Genomic DNA, 23287 nt, shown 5'->3' with positions numbered 1-23287 from the left:
ACCACTTTGGTTTACTAGAGTTATGGAGGGAATAGTTATAGTGTCAAGTCGTTATAGTGTGTGTGAAGAAAAGATTACCTACACAGAGCTCAAGCTCACCCTCTACCCCACCTTCTCATGGTATCAGAGGCCGATTTGTAGATTTGCATAACAAGCTTAAGAGTCAAGCAAAGGAAGCAGTGCACAAGTAAGGGTAATTCAAGTAGGGTCTACAAAAACCATTAACATTGAGAAACAAAGAAATATAGGCATAGACTTGTCATTGTAAGAAATGGTGAACAAGATGGCATACTTGTAAACTAATAATACGATATCTTTAAAAATGTATAATAGTTAAAAAATCTTAGGAATAGAGAGGAAAGAACATAAAAGATATCAAAATCAATTTGAAGAGAAAAACAATACGAAAACTGAAAAGAGAGGAGGGGGATTTCTTGCCTTACATTTTATGAGATTGGAGGAGACAAGAGGATAAAATGAAAAGATGGAAGAATGCCAAATTCTAAAGTTAAAGGGCAATAATCTTCAAAGAAAACATCACAAGAACACACTGATACTTTATAGCTTGGGGTTCATGTGAAACTAATGCCTCAAACCCGGCTTCAATTTTCTTTTTCTCCTTGAATGTGGTTTTGTTGTTTAGCTCTTTTCCTAATTAACAAAACAATATTACCTAATAAAATATAAACACCTAGCACTTACTTAGTGCCTAGCTGTTTACTAACAAAATAATAATAATGCTTATCAAAATTTATTATGTCACGATTAATTGTACTTTTTGAAATTGTTCTTATCCAATGATGTTTTCATATAATGAGGAAAGTCAAAGCTCTGCAAAAATCCCAAATAAAGTATGGCCAATTTGAAAGATTTGGTGAAGATTCCTTGTGAACCTCTTGTTTGCTTTTCTCATTTTAATATGACTTTATTTCATCAAGTTTAAATCAAGTCCCCAAGCTGTGTTACAAAAATATAATCACTTTCACAAATTATGAATGTTTCAAACTCAAATGCAAATGGCTATTGCTCATCTCCTAAGGCATCATTAGGTGATTATAAAAGGCTTGAATCAAAGAAAAAAATCATTACAAATCTATTAATATGCTTGTATATATGAATTTAAGCAATGGTGGGGCCATTCCTAACATCCATAACCATGATTCTAATCTTTTGTTAGTGTTCATGTTTTATTTTTGGTGTTTGTGTCATCCCAAAAGAATCAAACATAAAATTCGAATATGTGACAAATATTTTTGTTTCCTCTATTTTAAGCTTTTCAAATAGTTTGAAAGGATAACAAGATCTATTACCAAACATATGCCAATGCTTTAGCGCACAATTTTGATAAGTTGATTTAGCACTACGTGCCATGAAATTCAAAAATTTGTTGCACTTTAAGTTCTAATTTAAACAAAAGCAAAATTCACTATTTACATAAGTAAAAAACTTAAATAACTTTCAAAGATTTAACTCCCAAATAATTGCTTCAACAATCCTTACTTTTACAAAAAACTTAGCTTCAAATTGTAGTAGAATGAGGGAAAGGAGGTTTATAAAATAGTGTTAGGGATGCCCAAATTTTAAACATTATATTCTTAGCATGTATGCAATCAAGGTAGGATAATACCATACAGTAGAGTTATTGATATGCTAAATATATAAAGTAAGTTGTGAGCACATTACTAGGTGATCATCCATCTAGTCTAGGCTATAAGGTATATTAAAAGCTATGCCTTAAGGATATCATGTCCAACTTTTAAGGTAGACTTGTGAGAGACCTTAGTAACTCATGAGATGTCAAGATCAATGAAAAGAGCCTCATTACCCATATTTAATTGATGTCTATATTGATAAATATTGGACCCTAAAAAGAGGAGGAAAATAAACCATACGAACTTAGCTACATAAGCTCAAGTATCCATGTGATGCTACATGATGACATATTGATACCATCCTCATCCATAATAGCACCCATAGCATCCCCCCCCCCCCCCCCCCCCCCCCCCGGGCGCCCCGCACGGACTCGCCATACCATCAAAGGAAATACTAGTTCTGTAACTACTGGGTGGAGAGCCAAAATGGGTTTTTGGGGATTTGGATATCAAAAAAGTTGGGTGCATGCATCGTTTCGAGACAGCGAGAGCAAGCAGGGCAGGGGGGGACCATGGGAAGGAGCAACACATAAGTGAATGAAGGTTGCTTAAAACAAGTTTTCTAGTTTTTTTGTATATAGACCATCATGTGCAACTTTAGGGGGGCAGGGGCATAATTGTCCCCTTTTTAAAAAGATTTTGCTGTGGTCACACAGAGCAACTCCTCAAACAAAAGCAGATATATCTTTCATTCAAATATTTCTCTCTCCATCATTAAATTCAATCTGAGTCACATTTTTATGTAGTGAAAATATAAATTGCATGAATCATAAAGGCAAAGAAAATAGATATTACAACACCATGCTGCACTGACTAATCAACCAAGCTTGGCATTCTGTGATATCTGTATTTGATTTGTGATGACTCGGTAAAGCATGAGACCATCCAACGTATTGAATGCCTAACACCACCAACCTAGAGAGCCAAATGATGAGGAGACACAAGGCCACCCAACTAGAGCACACCTCCAAAGACAATCCAACTCAAGAAGATATGGTTCTGATACATTGCAACATGCAACAGATCCATCTAGAAGTAAAAAATCTTTCTTCGTAACAGAAGTCCACACACAAGCTCAAATGCTTACCCTTCCATTCACCAGGCATTTACATTTCTTGGTACTCAATCTAACAAGAGGGATGAAAGCAGCCATAGTGGCACATCTTTAAATAGATCTCTATTGCATAAATCTTCCCTGAAACAGAGAAATGTAACTAACGACAAAGTTAGGTGAGACTGAAGATGCAACTCAAGGTGGCTCGGAAGCTGCTGATGTGGCCAACTGGCTGTGCAGTTCTACTTCAGTTTCACTCTTCTTCCAATGTAGTGGGCTGTAACCTGCCGTCTAAAGACTGAACTCACTGCTCTTATAACAAATTGTCATTGGCATCCCACTTAAGAAAGGCACTACCTGATCATGTCCACTCAATGTAATTACTTACAATATGCTTCGAAAATAGACAAATTGAACAGTACACCAAGAGTAAGGCCAGGTTCACAAGCTGCAAATGCGGCAACATGTGTACGGCCAGCACGGGGGTGTAAACAGGCCTTGTTAAAAAAGCTGCCACATTATTATCAGTAAACCTTGTCCGTGTTTTGAGTCATGACAACACAGAATCTGTCAGATTATCCTATGCTGCATCTGGTTTGGGCACACTGGGCACCTTTTTACAGAAAAGGTGTCCACTTGGTGGGCCCAACAGCACAGCGCAAGTAGGAGCTGGGCAGACATTGTAAACGAGCTTGAAACACTGCAAAAGGAAGGCTGGGTTCACAGCTTTCCGGTGGAAGCTGCTGAAGTGACAACATGCCTACAGCAGGACACAAGGGCATGTCCTACCACCAGTTCATATGCAAGCCTTATAAAAAAGCTGCCACATTGATATCAGCTAACCAGGTTACCTGGTTTGTGTCATGCCAACGCAAAGAATATGTCAGATTTTCCCCATGCTTCTACCTAACATCCAGCTTGGTCACACCAGACAGCTTTTGCAGAAAATTTGCCCCCCAGGAGAGACTGAGACCACGGTGGGAGCAGCAGCAGCAGCAGGAGAGGGAGCGGTGAATGTAAGCTCAGAGCTTCCAGACACTATTCCGCCAATGAGCAATTACCTGTCAGCTTCTAGTACTTCTGCCTGGAGAGCTGTGAACCCAGCCTAGGCAAAACCACTGAAGTGGAAATACGCACGTGCATGAAACATACAATGCAATTGGTAAGAAAAACGTAAAACGCATAACCTAATAAGTGTGGTAAACAAGTACCCAGAACAAGCCTGTAGTTTGATCATTCCCGCACTCAGCAGAACTTGTATTGGTACAAAAAAATTTAAAGGTCTCAAGTTCTGCTTACTACAGCACAGCCGCTACTGCTGCGCATTGTATATTGCTACACAAGCTCATCAATTTTGCCAGTGAGCCTCTTAGCCTGTTACTTCTGGAGCACAAAACTGAGCCGCAAGAAACACTCAAGCTGGTGTGATGATGAGCCAGGAAAAAATGCTAATGGGATACTTTACAGCCATCAGAATTTGTACAAATCTGATGAAATATCCTGGCTGTTTTTGTAGTGTAAAAACCCATGTAAAAACCCTTGATTTCTGTTTAAGTCACCATAGTATGGCCACTTGCAGGTATGATAATAGATCACAGATGCCTGCTGCCAGCTGCCGACTACTACCGCTGTCAGCTTCATGCTTTAGCAATTGTGCCTGCTATTATGTATGCTAAATAGAGGCTAGAACTGCATCATAACACAACCACCAAAATCTTCTCACAGTAAAAGTGGTCCAGGGCGGTAAGACCGGTGCTCCAAGCTCCACCGAAGATGGCCACCTAACACAAGAAAGTTTCAAAGAGTAATGCTTAGGGCTTCATATGATAGCAATTTAGTCACATGGTTCAAGAAAAAGCACCTTGCCTATACCTTTCTCCACTGAAAATCTTGTAGATACACAAAGCACACGAGGACCAGGTGAGTCCGCCACCCAGTTGTTTCATGTAGGGAAACAGCAGTTCCCCTGCCAGTTAAAACCCATTCCAAAGTCAGTACAAAAAATTTGATATAATAAGACTTCCTTGTTATTAACAAAAGAGAAAGGCAAGTCAGGGACTTGTGTCACATAGAGCAACATGCGGATTGCCCTGTCTCACAAAAAATGTGACACGTAAGGCAACATGTGGGTTGTCCTATGTGGCATAGAGTAACATGTAAGCTGCTCCATGTGGCAGGCACTTGTCACCGACCCCGCAACATGGGTTGCACAGTTTGATGGAACATGTAACATGGGATAACATGTACGATGCCTTATCTGATGTGTGTGTGAGAGAGGTAGGTTTCCACATATGATATGCATGTTTTACATACAGAAAAACGCATTTAGATACATACCAATGCTTGCAGTCTTGACCCCAAGAGAGGTTATTAACCTCTGTGTAGTCAGAACAGAAGAATCTTTACTTTGCCAGCTTTGCTGACCTCCAGCCTTGGAGTGCTGCTTGGCCACTCGCTGGACTCTTGCCAAATTCTCAAACCATATACCAGAAGGGAACCTCCTGGGCTGCACAAGCCAAATAGCTACTTGTGCATATGGAAAACAATGCAAAATAGCTATGAAGATCTGCAGGGAGAATCTCACGATCGACAGGGATGTGTACAACATTGTGAAGAAGATGTAGAAAACGGATGTTGTCGGAAGCAGTAGCAGCAGCGGTGTGAACATCAAAGAGCCCACTACATGCTGTTCCACACTATAATCGTATGTATCGATCCTTCCTCTCAGAGTGTTGCGCTTCCGCCCCCTGTAAATATTGTTCATTGGCCATTTACTGGAGTAGTACATCGCATTTAAGAACGAAATTTTGCCTTAAAAAGCAAGAATGGGCACCTGAAAAGCCGCCACAAAGCGGCTAATGCCTGTAGCTGGTTTGAATACAGAAATGCTACCAATTTGTGTAGTGCTGATATATGAATGGTGGCCAAGAAAAGCATATCTGCAATCATCGCAGCTGGCACAGTTATACCCAGCAGCATCCCAGAGATTGCCAGCATGTAGAGGAAGGGTCCAAACACTGGCTTCAAAAGGTACAATAAGGTGGACCATACTTGAATCACGTTCAAAGAAACAAGCCCAAGCATCCCTGCCAGTTCAGTGTTTAGCTTGAATCCAGCCGGCACGCCCATAAGCCATATGCAGCCAGTTCGAAGGATGTCATCTGTAAGGCTCCGCACCATGCTACGGATGTACTGATTGATAGCAGATTGGTGGCAAAGAAAAAAGGCACCCGCTAAAATCCCAAAAACCAGGTCAAATATAATGGCCGACCAAGTAGAGTGCCTGACCAAGGCAGTTCTATGAGCGGCTGCAATGTTGGGCTGATCCCGCCTGCATCAGTCATACAGCTATTAGAGCATGACTGTGATATGTCATGGCACATTAAAAAATAAATAAAAATTCAACCAAGAATGTGCCTTACCCACAGCCTCTCCACAAAAGAATGACCGGCCATCCGGTTAGCTCATAGCATCGGATGCGGATATTGCGGTGTGTGAGCTTCAAAAGCTTTGCAAGAAGAGCATTCACATGCATAAACGGAAATGTTTTTAGAAGGTGAGATCCCACTTGGACAATTAAGTAAAAGAGGGTGGCCAGGAGTGCGATCGTTGCTGCTATGAGATGCCAGTAGAGAGGAGTTAAACTGTTAAAAAAACCCGAAACGTGCAAACAACCCATCAGTCTACCTTTTGCCATAGGGCTACTTATGCATGTTTTAGACATAATGTGTGATCTTACAGACATAAGAATTTGGAAGAAAAACACAAGCTGATGTTTACCAACAAAAACAGAAGATGTCTTACATGGAGCTAAGAGAAAGCCCCTTACAAGGTGTATCTAAAGAAGCCACCAAATGCTTGACAGACTGTTCCGCAGCAACTGCACAGTTAAGCTGGAGAACCACCAGATCCTGAAAATAGACAAAAAAAGCATTGAGTGGTCAGCCTCAAAACCTAGAATAAGTCTATTAAGAGAGCACATTGCCTCTAGCAAAGCTTCTACCATGCAAATTTGCAATAGATATAGTAGATAGGGAGGAGAGACTTGCTATATCGGGAGCGTCTAGGTGCTTCTCGAGCTCTGTTACCCACTCCACCTTTTCCACCTTCTGATGTAAGCCTGGTCCCATGAGAGCCTCTTGAGCCTGACTTGCCTGAGAACCGAAACTCCATGGCCAGATAGAAAAGTGATGACTCCCAAGCTTGGGCTGTTCATATAAGATGAGCTGCCACAGTCAAAATACTCTATCAGCAGGCATCACAATATCCAGCATGCTGGAAAAATATCTACTTATGAATGCTATCAGAGACGAATCTTACATGAAAGTCAGGAATGCAGGAACTGCCTTGAACTCTCAACTTGTGAATATGAGGAATCCAATCCAGCAAGTTTCTGGTCAGTACAGCAGGTTGAATCGAGAGCTCGATCCAAGTGTCTGATGCCATGGTTGCCTTGTAAGAGTTCTCAAGCTTCACGTCCTCACAAACCCGGAAACCATTGCGTGGCCAATGGAGGCTGGTCGTGTCAATATCAGCTCGATTCTTCCTTGACCTGTCACTCCTGTAAGGATGCTCATTTTCCACTTTGCTGCATCCCGGTTCCCCTTGTGACCAGAAGCAGCTATCTGCGGACCTATAATCTTCATAATCTAGTGTAATTAGACCACTTGAAATGGACGAAGTCCTGCTGTTTTGTGAATCTTGTTCTGAACACAAAGAAACGCACTCCCCAATCACAGAAAAAGTGGCCCTTCCTTGTAGCTCACTGGGCAGCCTCTCTGTCGCACACCTTAACATGGCCTGCATCAGGAATTGTGCTACCACATTTTAGATACAAAGTTTATATGGCAATGTAAATTCACACACACAGAAAGACCCTTGAACAGTCTGGATTTTAGACTCAACCATAGCACTATCAATCAGCAAGTCACATCCGTGTGCTAGTGGATGAATGCAGATTACAAGGAAAAGGCCTGGTAGTGTTAATTTGTAGTTTGAAGAAGCCTTTGATACAGTTCCCCATCAGAGCTTGTAGAGAAGGATGGAAAAGTTCAAGGTGTCTCAGCGATTGTAACTAGTCCCGGGTTCTAACACACAACTTTTAATGCAATTAAACATATATAAAAAAGGCGCACAGTTTATCCGCTTAAAACCGCAAGCACAATACTTGACACCAAATGCGCCCCGCACCCGCCCTCCCTCTCCTTGGGATTTATGTCATATTACCAAGGAGTATTTATCTCCTACAAGCTTTGAGTCTAGCACCAAGTTATCCAAAAATAACGATAATATATTCACAAATCCATAGACGCCTATAAATCCAAAGAATTCCATCAAGCATGGAAGATGTCCACATGGATGTCATGTAAACTCATGGAAATTGCCTTCAATGTCCAACAGTACAGCCATGATGACATCACTTTCCAAACACATACATGTGAAGAGAAATAGTCCCATAAGCTGTCCATGGTCCCATATTAGTTCAGAAATCAAAAAAAACCCTGAAAATTGCCAAATAAATATATACCTAGATGAATCCAGGAACATGCCCAAATTCACCTTTTAGGAGCGTGCATGTTATATACTCATGGTAGTCAACCCACAAGACTATATAACTATCAATTCCATTATGCATAGTATGGACTAGATACTACGACATCCCCACTAATGTCATCAGTGCCCAATAGTGGGTGTAGAACTCTGTATCAAGATATGCTCTCACACACACTCCACACACACACACACGTACATAAGAGCATATATTCACACAAAGCCCTTCGTACTGAGTTCCTGTCAAACCTCCGAGGATGCCAAATAAATGCCCAAAACCAGCCGTTTCAAAGCGAAACCACCATATTTCAGATTTTGCACCCTAGGCAAGTATGTCCATACAGTCCGTACACTATAAGGTCTCCATAGACCAACGTAACATACTTCCCTCCTATTCAATTCACATCCTCATGAATGCATAAGGAGACAAGCCTACATAAGCGAATCCCCGAGTTTGAACATCCGTCCACAGCAACTACTCAAGTCTACTGCCTCTTACCTAGGCCAGTGTAAGACTCCTCTTGTAGACCCTATTACAAAGATCCAATTGCTTACTGTCAATCCAACCCTCATCCAAGAACTAAATCCCAATAGGACGTCCAGTCTTAACATGCAACAAGCTCTACCATAACAACCCTAGCATAGACCCATAGCACAACTAAACTATCATAGCCATCCTACATTAGTTGTCGGCAAACACTAGTCCACTTAATGCACAATCAAGTCATGGTGCCATGTACTTCCAGTACAATATTCCAACTACAAGATCTTCCCAATCCAATCCTCAACTAAGATTGAACAAAGATTGTGGTTTCACACATTACCAATAGATACTCATGTCTACTTTAGGGCAAGCATAAAACTCCCCATCAATTTCTGTGCATAGTGGTTGAGTACTTTAGGTACGATGCGGTATGGTACGTGTACGGTACACAGTACGAGTACGTGAAGTACGCATCAAGATAAGTACTTTAAGCACGTTCACATTTTTTACTATGTATGTATGTATGTATATAAAATAAGAAATATCTAGCATCCATATACAAATAGCATGAAAGACAATGGTAATACTAAAATGAAAACTAATCTATTAACTACTAAGCAATGACCACTGACTAAAATAATTAGAAAATGGTCCAAATACGTGTTGTACATTGAACCTCATATTTGGTACGAAGACCTTATCTGTACGAGGTACAGTATGTATGGAGTGGTACGGAAAGTATTGAAGGTGCTCATCAGATGCATGCGGGTATGGAATGCAACTATGTTTCTGCTGTCCTTGAACAGGGCCTAATACACACGACTTTCAGCTACTTTTCACCCCACCAAATTGGAACTTAAGGTTACCAAAGGTCCATGCAATCCCATTAATAGAGATCCTAAAGGACAATGGTTATAACATATTCCACTCCTCACATGTCCATGGGTTACACCCCATCGTACAGGTGGAAAATCCAAATGACTCCAAAGTCCAAAAAACCATCTATGACCATATGTGGAATCCAGCCACATTTACAAAGTCAATATATTAAACGGTCCAACTGTCAACTAGTCTAGACATTCAGTTTTGTTTTGTTTTGTTAGACATTCAGTCTAAGACCAAGAAGTTTCAAACTTCTCTCTCGTGTACAATTCCGAGGCTGCCTCGTGCATCGATATCATTTGGCCATCACGAGAGAGCATGTGATAAATCATAAAACTTGTCACCCTACGAATGGCATGCAAATGCTCAGACAACCAAGAAAGGTGTTAGCGGTCATCTCCTGTCTGTATATTTACACCAGGGCCTCTATTGTGGGTGTGCCCGCCCGATTTAGATGTTTTCTCATTTTTCCCCACTCCATATTTTTCCCTATTTTTTACCAGGTGTGGGAGGCTGTTCTTTGGCTCCTGGCTGATCCAGATGGTGGCCGACTGAGTCTATTGCCCCCAGGTAGTCTTCTGTAGCAGGCCGACTTGATCTAGATGCTGGCCGACTCCACACGTGTGAGGGCCGACTCACTAGGGCTGGCGGACTGGAGCTGGTGCAAGTCGTGGGCCATCAGTAGGCTGTCGGCTGTCCTTACTGTTAGAATTTGCCGATTCTATGGGCAGCGCCCAATGTAATTTGTGTGGTGTGGACACTTATTAAAGTATCAATGTAAGGTGTGTACACCTAGTGTCTTAGAAACTTAAAGTAGTGACACTAGGCACTAGAGTAAAATAAACCTAACTCTAGTTAGTTGGTGGAAGGCTGGTTAGGTCAACCCTTGACCTAAACATAAGTTGTACTTTCACTCTATCTTTTATACGTGCAAGTACACTCTACTCTTTTTGCTTCAGCTCACTCTCTTGCTGTATTTGTCTCTCCTCTCTCTCTCCATAGCTGGCTGCCATTTTCCAACATTTGGTATCAGAGCAGCTCGTACGCGCGGATCCCGTTCAGCCACCGTCAGCCGGTGCCATCCCGCCCAAGGTCCTACTGCTGCCAGCTTGGTTCTCAGCTCGAGGAAGAGTTTTCAGCTGCTGCGAGGTGCTGCTGAAGTGGAGGAGGAGCTGTAGCTGAGCCGTCTCTTGTCTACTCCAAATCTGTCCATTTGCTCCAGATCTGTCCAGCTCAGTCATCTGCTCCAGATCTACTTATTTCAGCCTGCGTGCAGCCCTGCACGCAGCCCGAGGAGCTGCTGTTTTGGAAGAGCTGCTGCTGTTTTCAGCTCTGCCCGCCATTTTCTCAGTCCTGCCCGCCAATTTCTGCAAACCCTAAAAAGTGCAGAAACCCTAATTTTCAGATTTGGGGTTTTCTGGAAATTTCTGGAATTTCCAGTCTATTTCAGCCATCTCTTCTCGAATCTCAGCTCGTGCTGCCCAAAAATTTGGGCTTTTGCTAATTTTTGCTCCCGGAGTTCGAATTGACAACCAATTCAAAGAAATTTCTCAATTTCTTGGACATTCCCACCAAAAATTTGGGGCTTTTGCCCGATTGGAGGCTCTTTGCGCAAATTGTTACCAAACTCATAGACATTGCGCAATTTCTTCCACATTGGCTCAAGAAAATTTGGGGCTTTTCAGTTTTTTGGATCCGGCACGCATCACGAGGCAGATTTCAACTGCTGTTCACTGCTGACACGCATCCCGAGGCGACATTTCTGCAGAAATTCCAACTGTAAGGTACAAATTTCTTCAATTTCTTTGAAATTTTTAAAAAGAAATTTGGGGCTTTTGCCCGACACGCACTCCAAGGCAAGCAACAAGCAGTACAGCAGCATTTAATTGCTATTACAGTCAGATTGGGCAGAGAATTTTGGGAAAATTCAGTAAATTTTGGTAAGAATCAGCATTAAAGTTGCTGTATTTTGTACTTTTGTGGGCACACATTTCGAGGCGGGTGTGGTACAGCAGTATAGTGCTGTAATTTACTGGCTGAGTGCTGATTTGGGTGGCATTGTGCACACTTCGGCATTTGAGTGACAGTTTGATACTTGTTTCTTAATCCCGTGGGGGATTTTGGTACTCTGAGGAGTATACTCTATACTTCAGCATTGAAGTATTTGGCTGCAGATTTTTGTCTATCATTGACAGCATGGCACGTCAGGGGAATAATGATCAGAGCAACATCCTTGGTGTCCTCACTCAAGAGGACAAACTTGATGGCTCAAACTACCCACTGTGGAGTTTTATGGTCCGTAACCTTCTTGTCGCGAAGGACTTGTGGGACTATGTTACAGGTGATTTGCAGCGACCAGGAGGTCTTGAACCTCAAACACCTCAGCGTAACGCTCGAGGACAGGTTGCTGGTGCTGCTGGTGGTGGTGGTGGTATTGGTGCTATCACCATTTGGCCACCCGAATGGTTCACTCTTGCTTTCACACTATGTACATATTGGATTGGTGTCCATGGCTTATGGAATGTGCCTATGCATGTGATTGACACGTGTCATGCTGTATAGTTGGATATAATATTCCGCTGGGACTTAATGTTATCATGCCCGGAATATCTGGAGGACTTGGCTTTCCGCTGGGACTTGTGCCTTTGTGTACATGCCCGGAAACGCCTGGAGAATTGGCTTTCCGCTGGGACTCGTGCCTTTGTGTACATGCCCGGAAACGCCCGGAGGATTGGCTTTCCACTGGGTCTGGTATCGCATATACTTGCCTGGAAACGCCTGGTCTTATATGGTTTCATGAACGGAAATTGCTCATGCCAATGCTGCATTGCATAGCATCTTTATGTGCTTGCTTGCAAATGAAATTGCATGCTGTTTTCATGCCTGCATGACCTATGTGTAGTTCCGGGCTAGGGGACGCCCACCCATGAACCGTGCGTGTGAAACTGTCTGCTGACATGGTTGTGTGGCATGTGAACAAGTGGTAAGTATTACCCAATCTAGGCTCAAATAGCCCTTAGGACTTGGCCAATATTTATAAGTGAGTGTGTTCCCACTTCATTAAAGTTTGGGCGCCCAAAAGTACAGTCCCAAGATGGCTGTTACAAACTCTCCAGGAGAATAAAATGGATGCTCCTATACCTCAACGCACTAGAAGGGCTGCCAAAAATGCAGCAAATGATGCAGGGGGGACACATTTCATTGATTTTACGGAAGTAGATGATTGTGATGAGTATGTGTTTATGAGCTCACTATTGGATGATGATGAGCCTACTAGTATTGTTGTGGGCTACCCAAAGAGGTGCGAGATTATTGTATCAAGACTCGAGTAACGAACATGTCACAGATGATAGAAAATGCTATGACAGCTAATGCATTACTCACTGGAGGATCATCTGGGTTTAAAGGAAGTAAGAACTCGAGCAGGAAAGCTGAAAAATCTGGGCATACTTCACGTGATGCTAAAGGGTCTTCAGAGACGAGGTATAAGAAGTTGCCAATGCCCAAGAGAACTTCTGAGGAGAGACAGGCTTTGAGAGATGCTCGGAAATGTTTTTACTGTACGGAAGAGGGACATATGTCATTTAATTGTCCCAAGAGAAAGTCCCAAAAGGACTCTGACAATAAAGGAGAGCCCAAGTCAAAGAAACCAAAACCTTCTGCAGGGTTAGTTCCTGATCTTGTTGGGGAAGAGCCACGTGGTGAAGAGAGAGTTGTGCAGGGCATGGGGCAAAAGAGGGAAAGGGCAAGAGTCTTTTTTGGTTCTCTGACAGATCGGGAGTATCTAGCTCGAAGAACTTGTGCAGGGCATGGGGCAAAGTGAGAGATCAAAATGCCTTGATATTCTTTGACACAGGTGCTAGAGCCAACTTTATTTCACCGGATTTGGCTGGCCGATTGGGGATTCGTGCAGAGGAGATGGAGTTGTTATATGAGGCTAACATGGCTTGTCCAGGGTATGTAGAACCCGTCACTCCCATCATTGGGAAGCTCAGGCTTCATTTGCAAGGTTATGTGGACAGCGAAGAGTTTTTCATCATGCCTCTTGATGGCTGTGATGTTTTGTTGGGTATGCCATGGTGCCACAGAGTACATGCGGTGGTGGATACATACAATAGGAAAATCACTCTGACTCAGAGAGGGAAAGAACATGTTTTGGATGTAAAACTTAAAGGGGAATCTGTTCCTATCGTATCGGCTTCGGCAATTTCATCAGTAATGAAAAAGCATCTTTCCGCGTACTTGATTTATGTAAAGGATGCACAAGATGATGAGTCTAAGTCTAATTTGTCTATGCTAGATAAGGACAGGACTGATTTCTTATGTGGGTTCCAAGATTGTTTTTCCGAGTCATTGCCAGGGGAACTTCCTCCGGAGAGGCCAGAAGATCATGCCATTGATCTAATTCTTGGTAGTACTCCACCAAATAGACCGCCCTAACGTGTTAGTGCAGCCCAATAGGAAGAAATTATGAGTCAGGTACAGGAGCTTTTGAATAAAGGGTTGATACAGCCTAGCTCATCACCCTTTGCTCACCTGTACTCTTAGTGCAAAAGAAGGATGGTTCTTGGCGCATGTGTATTGACTACAGGGCGCTGAACAAGAATACCATCAAGAATCGATTCCCCATACCGAGGATCGATGACATTTTGGACCGCTTACAGGGCTCCACAGTCTTTAGTCGTATTGACTTGAAAAGCGGGTATCATCAGATACGTATTAGACCCGAGGATGTGCATAAGACAGCATTTCGAACCACGTTTGGGTTGTATGAGTTCTTGGTTATGCCCTTTGGTTTGACAAATGCACCTGCCACATTTAACAGAATGATGGACAGGATTTTTCGGCCTCATAGAGCGTTTATGGGCACATTCTTTGATGATATGATTGTGCATTCACAAACTGAGGAAGAGCATAGAAGGCATTTGGCAATTGTGTTTGCAGAACTCAGGAACCATAGGCTGGTTATTAATGGCAAGAAGAGTGAGTTCTTTTTGCAAGAGATACATTTCTTGGGGCATATTGTGTCTAAGCATGGAGTCCGTATGGATCCAGTGAAGGTGGAAGCAATTCTTAATTGGCCAGATTTGAGGACCGTGCATGATGTACGCAGCTTTCTAGGATTGTGTTCCTATTACAGGCGGTACATACGGTATTTTGCTGAAATTGCTTCGCCCCTTCATGCCTTAACAAAGAAGGCAACTCCGTTTAGATGGGCTAATCGGAAAATTACAGCCTTCAAAAAGCTCAAAGAAAAACCTACTTCGGATCCAGTATTGGTGTTACTGGACCTCCGAAAGGCTTTTGTTGTCCAATGTGATGCATGTGGAAGTAGCATTGGGGCAGTTCTCATGCAGGAGGGACATGTGATAGCCTATGAGAGTAGAATATTGCAAGATGCCGAGAAGCATTTACAGGTTTATGAGAAAGAGATGTTGGCTGTAATTCACGCTCTTTCTACATGGAAACACTATTTGCTTGGGGCTGATTTCACTGTGCAGACATGATTTCACTGTGCAGATAGATCATCAAACCTTGCTTTATTTCCTCACGCAAACTAAGCTTTCAGAGAAGCATATGCGTTGGGCAAACTTTTTGTCTATGTTTCACTTCCAGATTGTGCATGTGGAAGGCAAAAAGAATGTAGTGGCAAATGCTTTGTCACGCAAGCCACAGGTCTCAGCAGTTTCACTTGCTTATCATCATGAGCTTGATGAAATGAAAGAGCAGTATGCCCATGATGAGGACTTTGAAAGGTTGTATGATCAGATGTCTGACGGTCAGCGGCATGAACATTATACTCTCAGAGATGGGTTTTTATTGATGCATGGCAGACTGTGTGTTACCAGGCCATTGCGTCTCAAGGTTATGATTGAAAGTCATGCTCCACCGTATGCAGGTCATCGAGGTATTGACGCCACGGTAAAAGCAATGGAGACTTTCTTTTATTGGCCAACCTTGAGGAGAGATGTTGATGCCTTTGTTAGGCAATGCATCGTATGTTAGAAGGTAAAGTTTAACCGTCAAAAGACACCAGGGTTACTACAGCCTTTACCTATTCCAGATAGACCTTGGGAGAGCATTGCCATGGATTTTATATTTGATCTTCCACGGACACAAACGGGCAATGATGGCATTTGGACTATCATATGCAGGTTCAGTAAGCAGGCTCATTTCATTCCCGTGCGTAAGACGATCAAAGTGGATCATATGGTGAAGTTGTTCATGGCGAACATCTTCAAGTATCATGGCTTGCCTACGTCTATCATTAGTGACCGTGATCCCCGGATGACGAGTTTGTTCTGGAGAGGGTTGTTTGACAACATGGGTACAACTCTCAAGTTTTCATCGTCATTTCATCCACAAACAGATGGTCAGTCAGAAGAGGCTAACTCTACAGTGCTAGATCTTCTCAAGTGTGTTGTGTCAGAGCACAAGCAACAATGGGAAAAGTATCTTCCGTTGGTGGAGTTTGCATATAACAACACTGTCCATACCTCGACGGGCAAGGCGCCTTTTGAGATTGTGGAAGGAGGGAAGAAGGTACCACCCATTTTGCATACAAAGGATAAGATCTTTGAGGCTGATCAGTATGTGGAGAGTATGGATGAAGCTTATCGGAGAGTTAAGTTGGCACTCCAGAAAACTCAGCAGAAGCAAAAGAAAGCCGCAAACCGTCACAGACGTGCTTTAGAGTTTGCATTGGGTGATTGGGTTCTTTTGCGCTTTGAAAAGGCTAGACTCAAGAAGATGAAGGGTAAAGAGCGCTTATTCCCTAAGTTGAGCATGCGTTATTATGGGCCTTTTCAGGTATTGGACAAGATTGGTGAGGTAGCCTATCGTTTGAAGCTACCAGATCACTGGAGGATTCACAATGCTTTTCACATGAGTCTCCTTAGACCTTTCCGTGGGGATGTGCCTGAGGATGTATCAGATGAGGCTCAGCCGGAAGTTGAGGAACTTGATGAGGTTCTTATTCCAGAACAGATACTGGCACATAAGGAAAGAAAGATACGAGGTAAAGTTTCCCGTCGCTATCTTGTGAAGTTCAAGAACTATTCACCGATGGATGCGAAGTGGATGGAGGAAGGGGGCTTAACAGATTCACCTCAGGTTTTGCAGCTTTATCTCGATGCCTTTGAGTTAGAGCCGACTCTTGTTGTGGCTCATTCAGGTTCAGTAGAGCATGGGTCTGGAGCATTGCCTGATGCTCAAGAGGGGGGTAGCACCTCCACTCCCTTGATACAGACAGGCTCAGATGACATCTAGAGGTCGCTTGGTGCAGTTTTTGTCTCACCCGAAGGTACTGATGGTTGACAGTACATCTGTTTATGGGACTTCTATGATATATGTGTACTAGTCACATGAGATATTGTGGTTGTGTATGGTTCACAGTGGTATACAACTTAGACTACTACTACGCCATTGGTTTGCAGTGAATGATGTTACATGTGCATGGCTTAGAGAGATTGGGACGCTGATCTTGCCATATTGTATATTTCACTTTGAATATTTTGTTGTATCACCAGAATGCAATCGAGGACGCTTGCCATTTTTCAAGAGAGGGTTATGTCATGGCCTTGTGAAAATGGAACAGCACAAGTGTGGGCATGGTGGTTGCTGAGCAAAAATATTAAATGATTCACATTTGGGGTGCCCGGACAGAGAGAATGATGTATGGACATTTCCAGGTGTGAAGGGGGGAACTAGAACATTAATATTTTAATGTTTTATTTATGGTTGCCCCTAGGCCTTAGTGGCCCCCAGGGAACTTTAATGTTTATTAAAGTTGGGGCCCTAGGATAAGTTTGGAGAGAGGCCACTCCACTTTTGGAGTTGCATGCCTCTCTCATCTCTCTCTCTAGCTTTTTGGGGAATCGTGTAAGCTCAAGCTTGGAGAGGAGGGGAAGTAAGTCAACTGCTGCAGAGAGATCTGGTTGCTGCTGTGTGTGTGAAGAAAACGGGCCGTACAGAGCTGTACGACTGCAGGTACAAGTGTACGACTCCAGGTACATGTGGCGCTGACAGGAAAACCGTACTGCAGGTACTGGCGGCGACTGTTGCAGTTTCAGGCAGCGCAGGCAGGAACGACTGGAGGTACAGTACTTTACGACTGCTGGTACAGTGTACGAACAGGACAGGAGCAGGCGACGCTGGACAGGACAGGTGCAGGCTGTGTTGACAGGTACAGTCAGCAGGCGGCTGCTGTTAGGTACTGACCAGTACAGTACAGGCACTTGTGGAAACTGTACAGACAGGTACAGTAGTGTTCTACTGACCTGTACGGGCAGGTACAGCTGGTGGCAGATCTGTTCAAACCTGAACAGTAGAGCACAGTGCATCTCCAGCTGCAGGCTAAGCTTTCCCAGAGTTATCTGATACATCAGACAAGTGGTTGCAAGAAGGCAAGTACAAATTGGTACGATTGGCTTCGCAAGTGCAGAACCACGAGCTGATTTGGTAAGCTCTGAACTTGTTCATCTGTCTTTCTTTCCATTGGCTTATGTCTGCTGCAGAGTTGTGCTATCTGGCCCCTTGTGAGAAGAGGGGTATGGCAGATTGAAAAGGGTGGAAACAGAGATTGGACAGTGAATGTATGTTTGTGCTGAGTTGTGGAGTCCTGTGCATGAGATATGCCAGATGTATGCTCAAGGCTGTCCTGCTGAATGGTCTTGGCTGATCAGAGGGAAGCACAGAGTGTTGCTTTGAGACACAGATCTGTGTGTGTGAATCCTCTGTGCTAAGAGGTATTGTGGGCTGCCAGATTGGACATACAGGTGTATTCTCTTGGCTGGTTTTGTTGTACTCAGCCTTACATATTTTTGAAATTGAATAAAGAAATACCGCAAGGGGCGCCAAGCTTTGGGGCCAACAGGTGTCGGTTTTATTTCAGATTTGGGACACACTAGCTCCAATCAAATTTGTTTTCATATCTGGACTACAAGTGGAAGGGTGACTGCTAGTCTACCGCACTTTGGTTTCTACCAGAGGCCGGTTTCAGAATGTGGCAGATTGTTGGCTGATCTACATTTACCATTGGAGGATCCTACACCCATTCTTTCTGATAGTCAGAGTGCTATTGCAGTAGCACGAAATCTTGTGTTTCATGCTCGCACGAAACACATAGAGGTGCATTACCATTATGTCAGAGAGAGATGCTATGCAGGAGAGATCAGCTTGATGTATGTACCCACACAGAAAAATGTTGCAGACATTTTCACCAAGGCACTACCACGCGAGAAGTTTGAGGCTTTTCGAAAGTCCTTAAACTTGTTACCCTTTGGTGATTGATCATCCTTGTACTCCATCACATTGGCACTGCAGGGGGGGGTGTTAAAATTTGCCGATTCTATGGACAGCGCCCAATGTAATTTGTGTGGTGTGGACACTTATTAAAGTGTCAATGTAAGGTGTGTACACCTAGTGTCTTAGAAACTTAAAGTAGTGACACTAGGCTCTAGAGTAAAATAAACCTAACTCTAGTTAGTTGGTGGAAGGCTGGTTAGGTCAACCCTTGACCTAAACATAAGTTGTACTTTCACTCTATCTTTTATACGTGCAAGTACACTCTACTCTTTTTGCTTCAGCTCACTCTCTTGCTGTATTTGTCTCTCCTCTCTCTCTCCATAGCTGGCTGCCATTTTCCAACACTTACTACTGGCCGACTGCTCATGTGGGGCCATATAAAATGGCCCCTTGGCCCCCCACTCATTGCAATGGGTATTCCGGGTTTTCTTGTGTATATAGTAGAGTTATACGCCTCTCTCTCTCCTTCTCTATCGCTGTGTTTTTCTGCAGTGCACTTGCTCTTGAGTTTTCAGATTTTGTCTTCATCTCCGCTGCATATTTTGACAAGTCCCTTATCTTCCTATCTATGACCTGCCCTCAAGAGAGAATCAAAAAATCCACAATGAGCACAAGCCTTGCCTTTTATGGGCTCTTTGAAGCTTTACTCAACTAGCCAACTCCTAGTCAGCCAATTCCATGGACATGAAATATTATAAATGCCGCCGAATGGAAGTATGTCTATTAAAACCCCATGGATCTCCTAAATGCAAAACACGAGTGATTAGTACAAACTCCTAAGAGGGACGTAGGCTAGCTCACCTCCCAACCATAGGTTCTATGCTTCGAGCCACCCCCGAGCCAAAGGCTAAGGCTCCAATCCCACCCTGACACATCCAGTGCTCCTGCTTCACAACAAAGACTCCAAACTTCCCAAAAGAGAACTCGCATCACAGCACAGCATATACAGTCCACACACATGTACCAACCCTCTCTGCCTTCCAAGGGTACTATCCATCTCAATCATGGATTCCCCGACCCCTGTCCAATCAGCAGCAAGGCTGTACAAAACATGTATCAATCCCTGTGTACACTGCCTGCATGTGACCTATCTCCTGGAGAAACCAAAAACATGTTTCCAAAAGAAACCTACGACCTATTTCCACATGAAACCCTTAGGCATGTTTCCCCTTGAAACCTTTTATCCTGTTTCCACACAAAACCATACACAACACCGTTCAAAGACAGTGCCAACAACGGCATACATCCAATGACCTATTTCCTCATGAAACATCTGGAAACATAGATACGCCCAGAACTGCAAGTCCCTTTGTTGCTTTCAAGCAGGAAGAAAACAATCTGCTCCATGAACATGCACCCATGCGAGCTTGCATCACTTCCATGCCAAGAAACACATCCAAGTGACCCTGTACTTGTAGCCAGAAACCCATGCACACAACTGTACTTACAGCCAACCAAAACAGCCCATAAACAATCTCAAAATAATCCTCTGGTCCTCCTGTAGTTCTACCCGCCCCTCTTCCAAACGAGAGAGAGAGAGAGAGAGAGCCCTACAGCTACTGTTCAGCCCCTAACCGTCAGGCTTCCCCCTCGAGATAGCACCCTCCCGTGAAGCTACAGCCGACCTGCAATCCTGGCCATCGACCTATCGCAAAGAGGGAGAGAGATAAACCCGTGGGTGAGCCTGCTGAGCTGTACGCTGCCTGCAGTCTGCCCGCCTGTGCTCCCTACTGAACTATGCACTGCCTGCAGTCTGCCCACCTGTGCTCCCTACTGAACTATGCACTGCCTGCAGTCTGCCCGCTTGCGCTCCCTGCTGAGCTATGCGCTGCCTACAGTCTGCCCGCCAGCCCACCAAGGGGGAGAGAGAGAGAGAGAGATTCAGTCCTGTGCGCCTGCAGTCCAGCCTGCCCACGTGCCACGAGAGAGAGAGAGAGAGAGAGAGAAAGACAGAGAGCACGTAATGCCGCTTCAGCTCACCTCTGCTCCACATCTGCGTCTTACTTCAGCATATGTCAACGCCTACATCAGAGCATCCATCAGCGTTTATACATCAGCTTACATCAGCGCTTTGCTTCAGCGATCATCTGCGTTTTGCTGCAGCATACATCAACGCTACACATCAGCCCACATCTGTGCTTACATTAGGGTTACATCAGGGTTTATATCAGCGTTTATCTCAGCCTTCTTCAGCGCATACATCAGGGCTCACATCTATGCTTACCTTCAGCATATCTCGTGCGTTTTGGCATAGCCCTCGGGACAGCAGCCCTCTCTGCTACATCGGGACAGTAGCCCTTTCTTCTACATCGGGACGGCATCCCTCTCTGCTTCAGGTACGCAGCACCCACGTCACCAGAGCTTGCACCACTCGGGACAACAGCCCTCTGCTTCAGGTACGCAGCAGCCATGTCATCAGAGACTGCACCACCATCATCGTCATCGACGTTACTTTTTTCCGCTGCCACTATCACCTCGGGTGCTTTGCTTCACACCAACGCGAGCCTTCATCATCGACCGTGGTTCAACTCCGACGTCTTCTCTGCTTCAACACTGGTCTTCTTTTTGCTCAGAGTCACCTCTCATATGAGGGCTCTTGTACATATCTGCACTCACCCTTTTATATATATTCACTCACATATTTCATGCTGTGTGGTTTTACTTTGATCTCTCGTATATCTAGTCCTTCCGTCCTTTTGCCCTCACAATACCCAGAACACACTTTGGAGGAGAGATGGGCTCAAGTTCACTCTACCACATGTTACGACCCTGTGTTTTTCGCTTGACATTATGCAAGTGTGTACGAGGACATGGTAGACAGTGTGAATGGCATCAATTTGGGGCAATAGCTTCATGGACAAATTGGTCCAGCTATCAGGGTCAAAAAGGACTCTAGGAATTAATAAAGGTCCTTTTCATATCCCATGGGGACAAAGGGTTGGAGGGGACAAAGGATTCAAAGGTTTTTGGCCTGAAAGATAGCCACACAGCAAAAACACCATGGGATTTTATTCAATAAAAGTGACTTATAATGTTTATAAGTTGGTGTGCTCACACATCATTAAAGACAAGCTGGACATTCTATTGTTTTTGAGCTTGGACAGGTGGACAAAAGGAGGCACCTAGATAAAACTTAGGCATTAAGCCAAGAAAAGCATAAAAGCTGATATATTTGGACAAGTTCAGTTATTTTTGGGCTAAAACTTGGAGTACAAGCCAAGGAAAGCATAAAGTTAATATTTTTAGGCAAGCTTAACTATTTTGGGCAAAAAGGTAAAAGTGCTGCAAATATAGCTAGTCGACTTCATTAAAGAGGTGGGGGCTTCTCTTTTTTGATCGGGCGCATCCCTCTTGGAGTTCCCTCTCTTTCTCCTGCTGGCCGACTGCAGTCTTCTCTCTCCTCCCATGCACAGAAGCTGGCCGACTACAGTATATTCTCTCTCCCCCCTCTTTTGCGTTGGCCGTACAGTAGCTATTGATGTTCTCTCTCTCTTGCGCTGGCCGTACAGGGCACAGCAGGCTGTACAGCTCTCTCTCTCTCTTTGTGCAGGCCGTACACGGTACAATGGCTGTACAAGTTTCATACACGTGAGAAACCCTAGGGCTGGTTTGAGGCCTGTTTTGGGACTGTTTTGGAGCTGTTTTTCAGGACTGATTTGAGACTGTTTATGGCTCGGTTTCGGGGCTGTTTTGGCCGGAGATTCAGGGCTGTTTGGGCTCCGTACCAGACTGTTTTGGCTGATTTATGAACTATTTATGGAGCTGTTTTTGGGGCTGATTTGAGGCTCTATTTTAGGACTGTGGGACAGTTTTGGGACAGCTTCTGGAGATGTTTGTATCTTGGCACTGGATAGTTATTTGGGCAAGATTTGTGCTGATGTTTTGTGGAAAATCCGGTGCTGTATGCACCCACACCTTGGTATCTTGTAAAAGCTTCTCTCTGAATAAAGAAGTTCCTACCGGGGAATGCAGCAGGTTGCTCGCTGAAGCTCCCGTTTCCACCCTGCATTTTGCGCCCGCCTGCACGCCCCCTATCTCTTTCGCCTGTGCGCCTCCTCTCCGCCTGTTCAATTTTTCACCCCCCGCCTGCCTTCGCTCCCCTCTGTTCGCTTCTGCGCCCCCCCTTCCTGCCTCGCTGCTGCTCCTCCCCCCGCCTCTTGGTTTTTTGCCCCCAACCCCCTCTTCGCTTGTTCGCCCCCCCTTCCCCTCTGTCGCCTGTTTCGCCCCCTCATTTCCGCCTGTTCGCGCCCGCCCCCCCCCCTTCAGCAGCGCCCCGCCTCCCCTCCTTCTCGTTTTGTTGCCGCCCCCCCCTGGCTTCTCCTTCGTCCCCCCCCCCTCCCTCCTCTTTCGTGTTTTTCA

The 23287-nt window shown here is 44.2% G+C and overlaps 1 protein-coding gene across 1 annotated transcript in view; it reads right to left on the bottom strand.

Annotated features, from left to right (window-relative positions):
- Positions 1 to 3865: 3865 nt before the first annotated feature.
- Positions 3866 to 23287, bottom strand: part of LOC147623803 (uncharacterized) — a 43645-nt gene continuing 24223 nt past the window's right edge. The window contains exons 2-9 of the mRNA XM_086820423.1: positions 7027 to 7506; positions 6756 to 6932; positions 6511 to 6617; positions 6129 to 6350; positions 5540 to 6037; positions 5044 to 5453; positions 4579 to 4672; positions 3866 to 4487 (exon numbers count right to left, since the gene is read on the bottom strand). Of these exons, the coding sequence (XP_086676549.1) occupies positions 4379 to 4487; positions 4579 to 4672; positions 5044 to 5453; positions 5540 to 6037; positions 6129 to 6350; positions 6511 to 6617; positions 6756 to 6932; positions 7027 to 7506 (2097 nt within the window). The 3' untranslated portion in view covers positions 3866 to 4378. The remainder of the gene's footprint in view (positions 4488 to 4578; positions 4673 to 5043; positions 5454 to 5539; positions 6038 to 6128; positions 6351 to 6510; positions 6618 to 6755; positions 6933 to 7026; positions 7507 to 23287) is intronic.

This window comes from Cibotium barometz, chromosome 26, assembly GCF_041138505.1.
Source record: "Cibotium barometz isolate CiBa-2024 chromosome 26, ASM4113850v1, whole genome shotgun sequence".
Taxonomy (NCBI): domain Eukaryota; kingdom Viridiplantae; phylum Streptophyta; class Polypodiopsida; order Cyatheales; family Cibotiaceae; genus Cibotium; species Cibotium barometz.
Note: the sequence above shows the minus strand (reverse complement) of the source record. Positions and strands in the feature narration are given on the sequence as shown.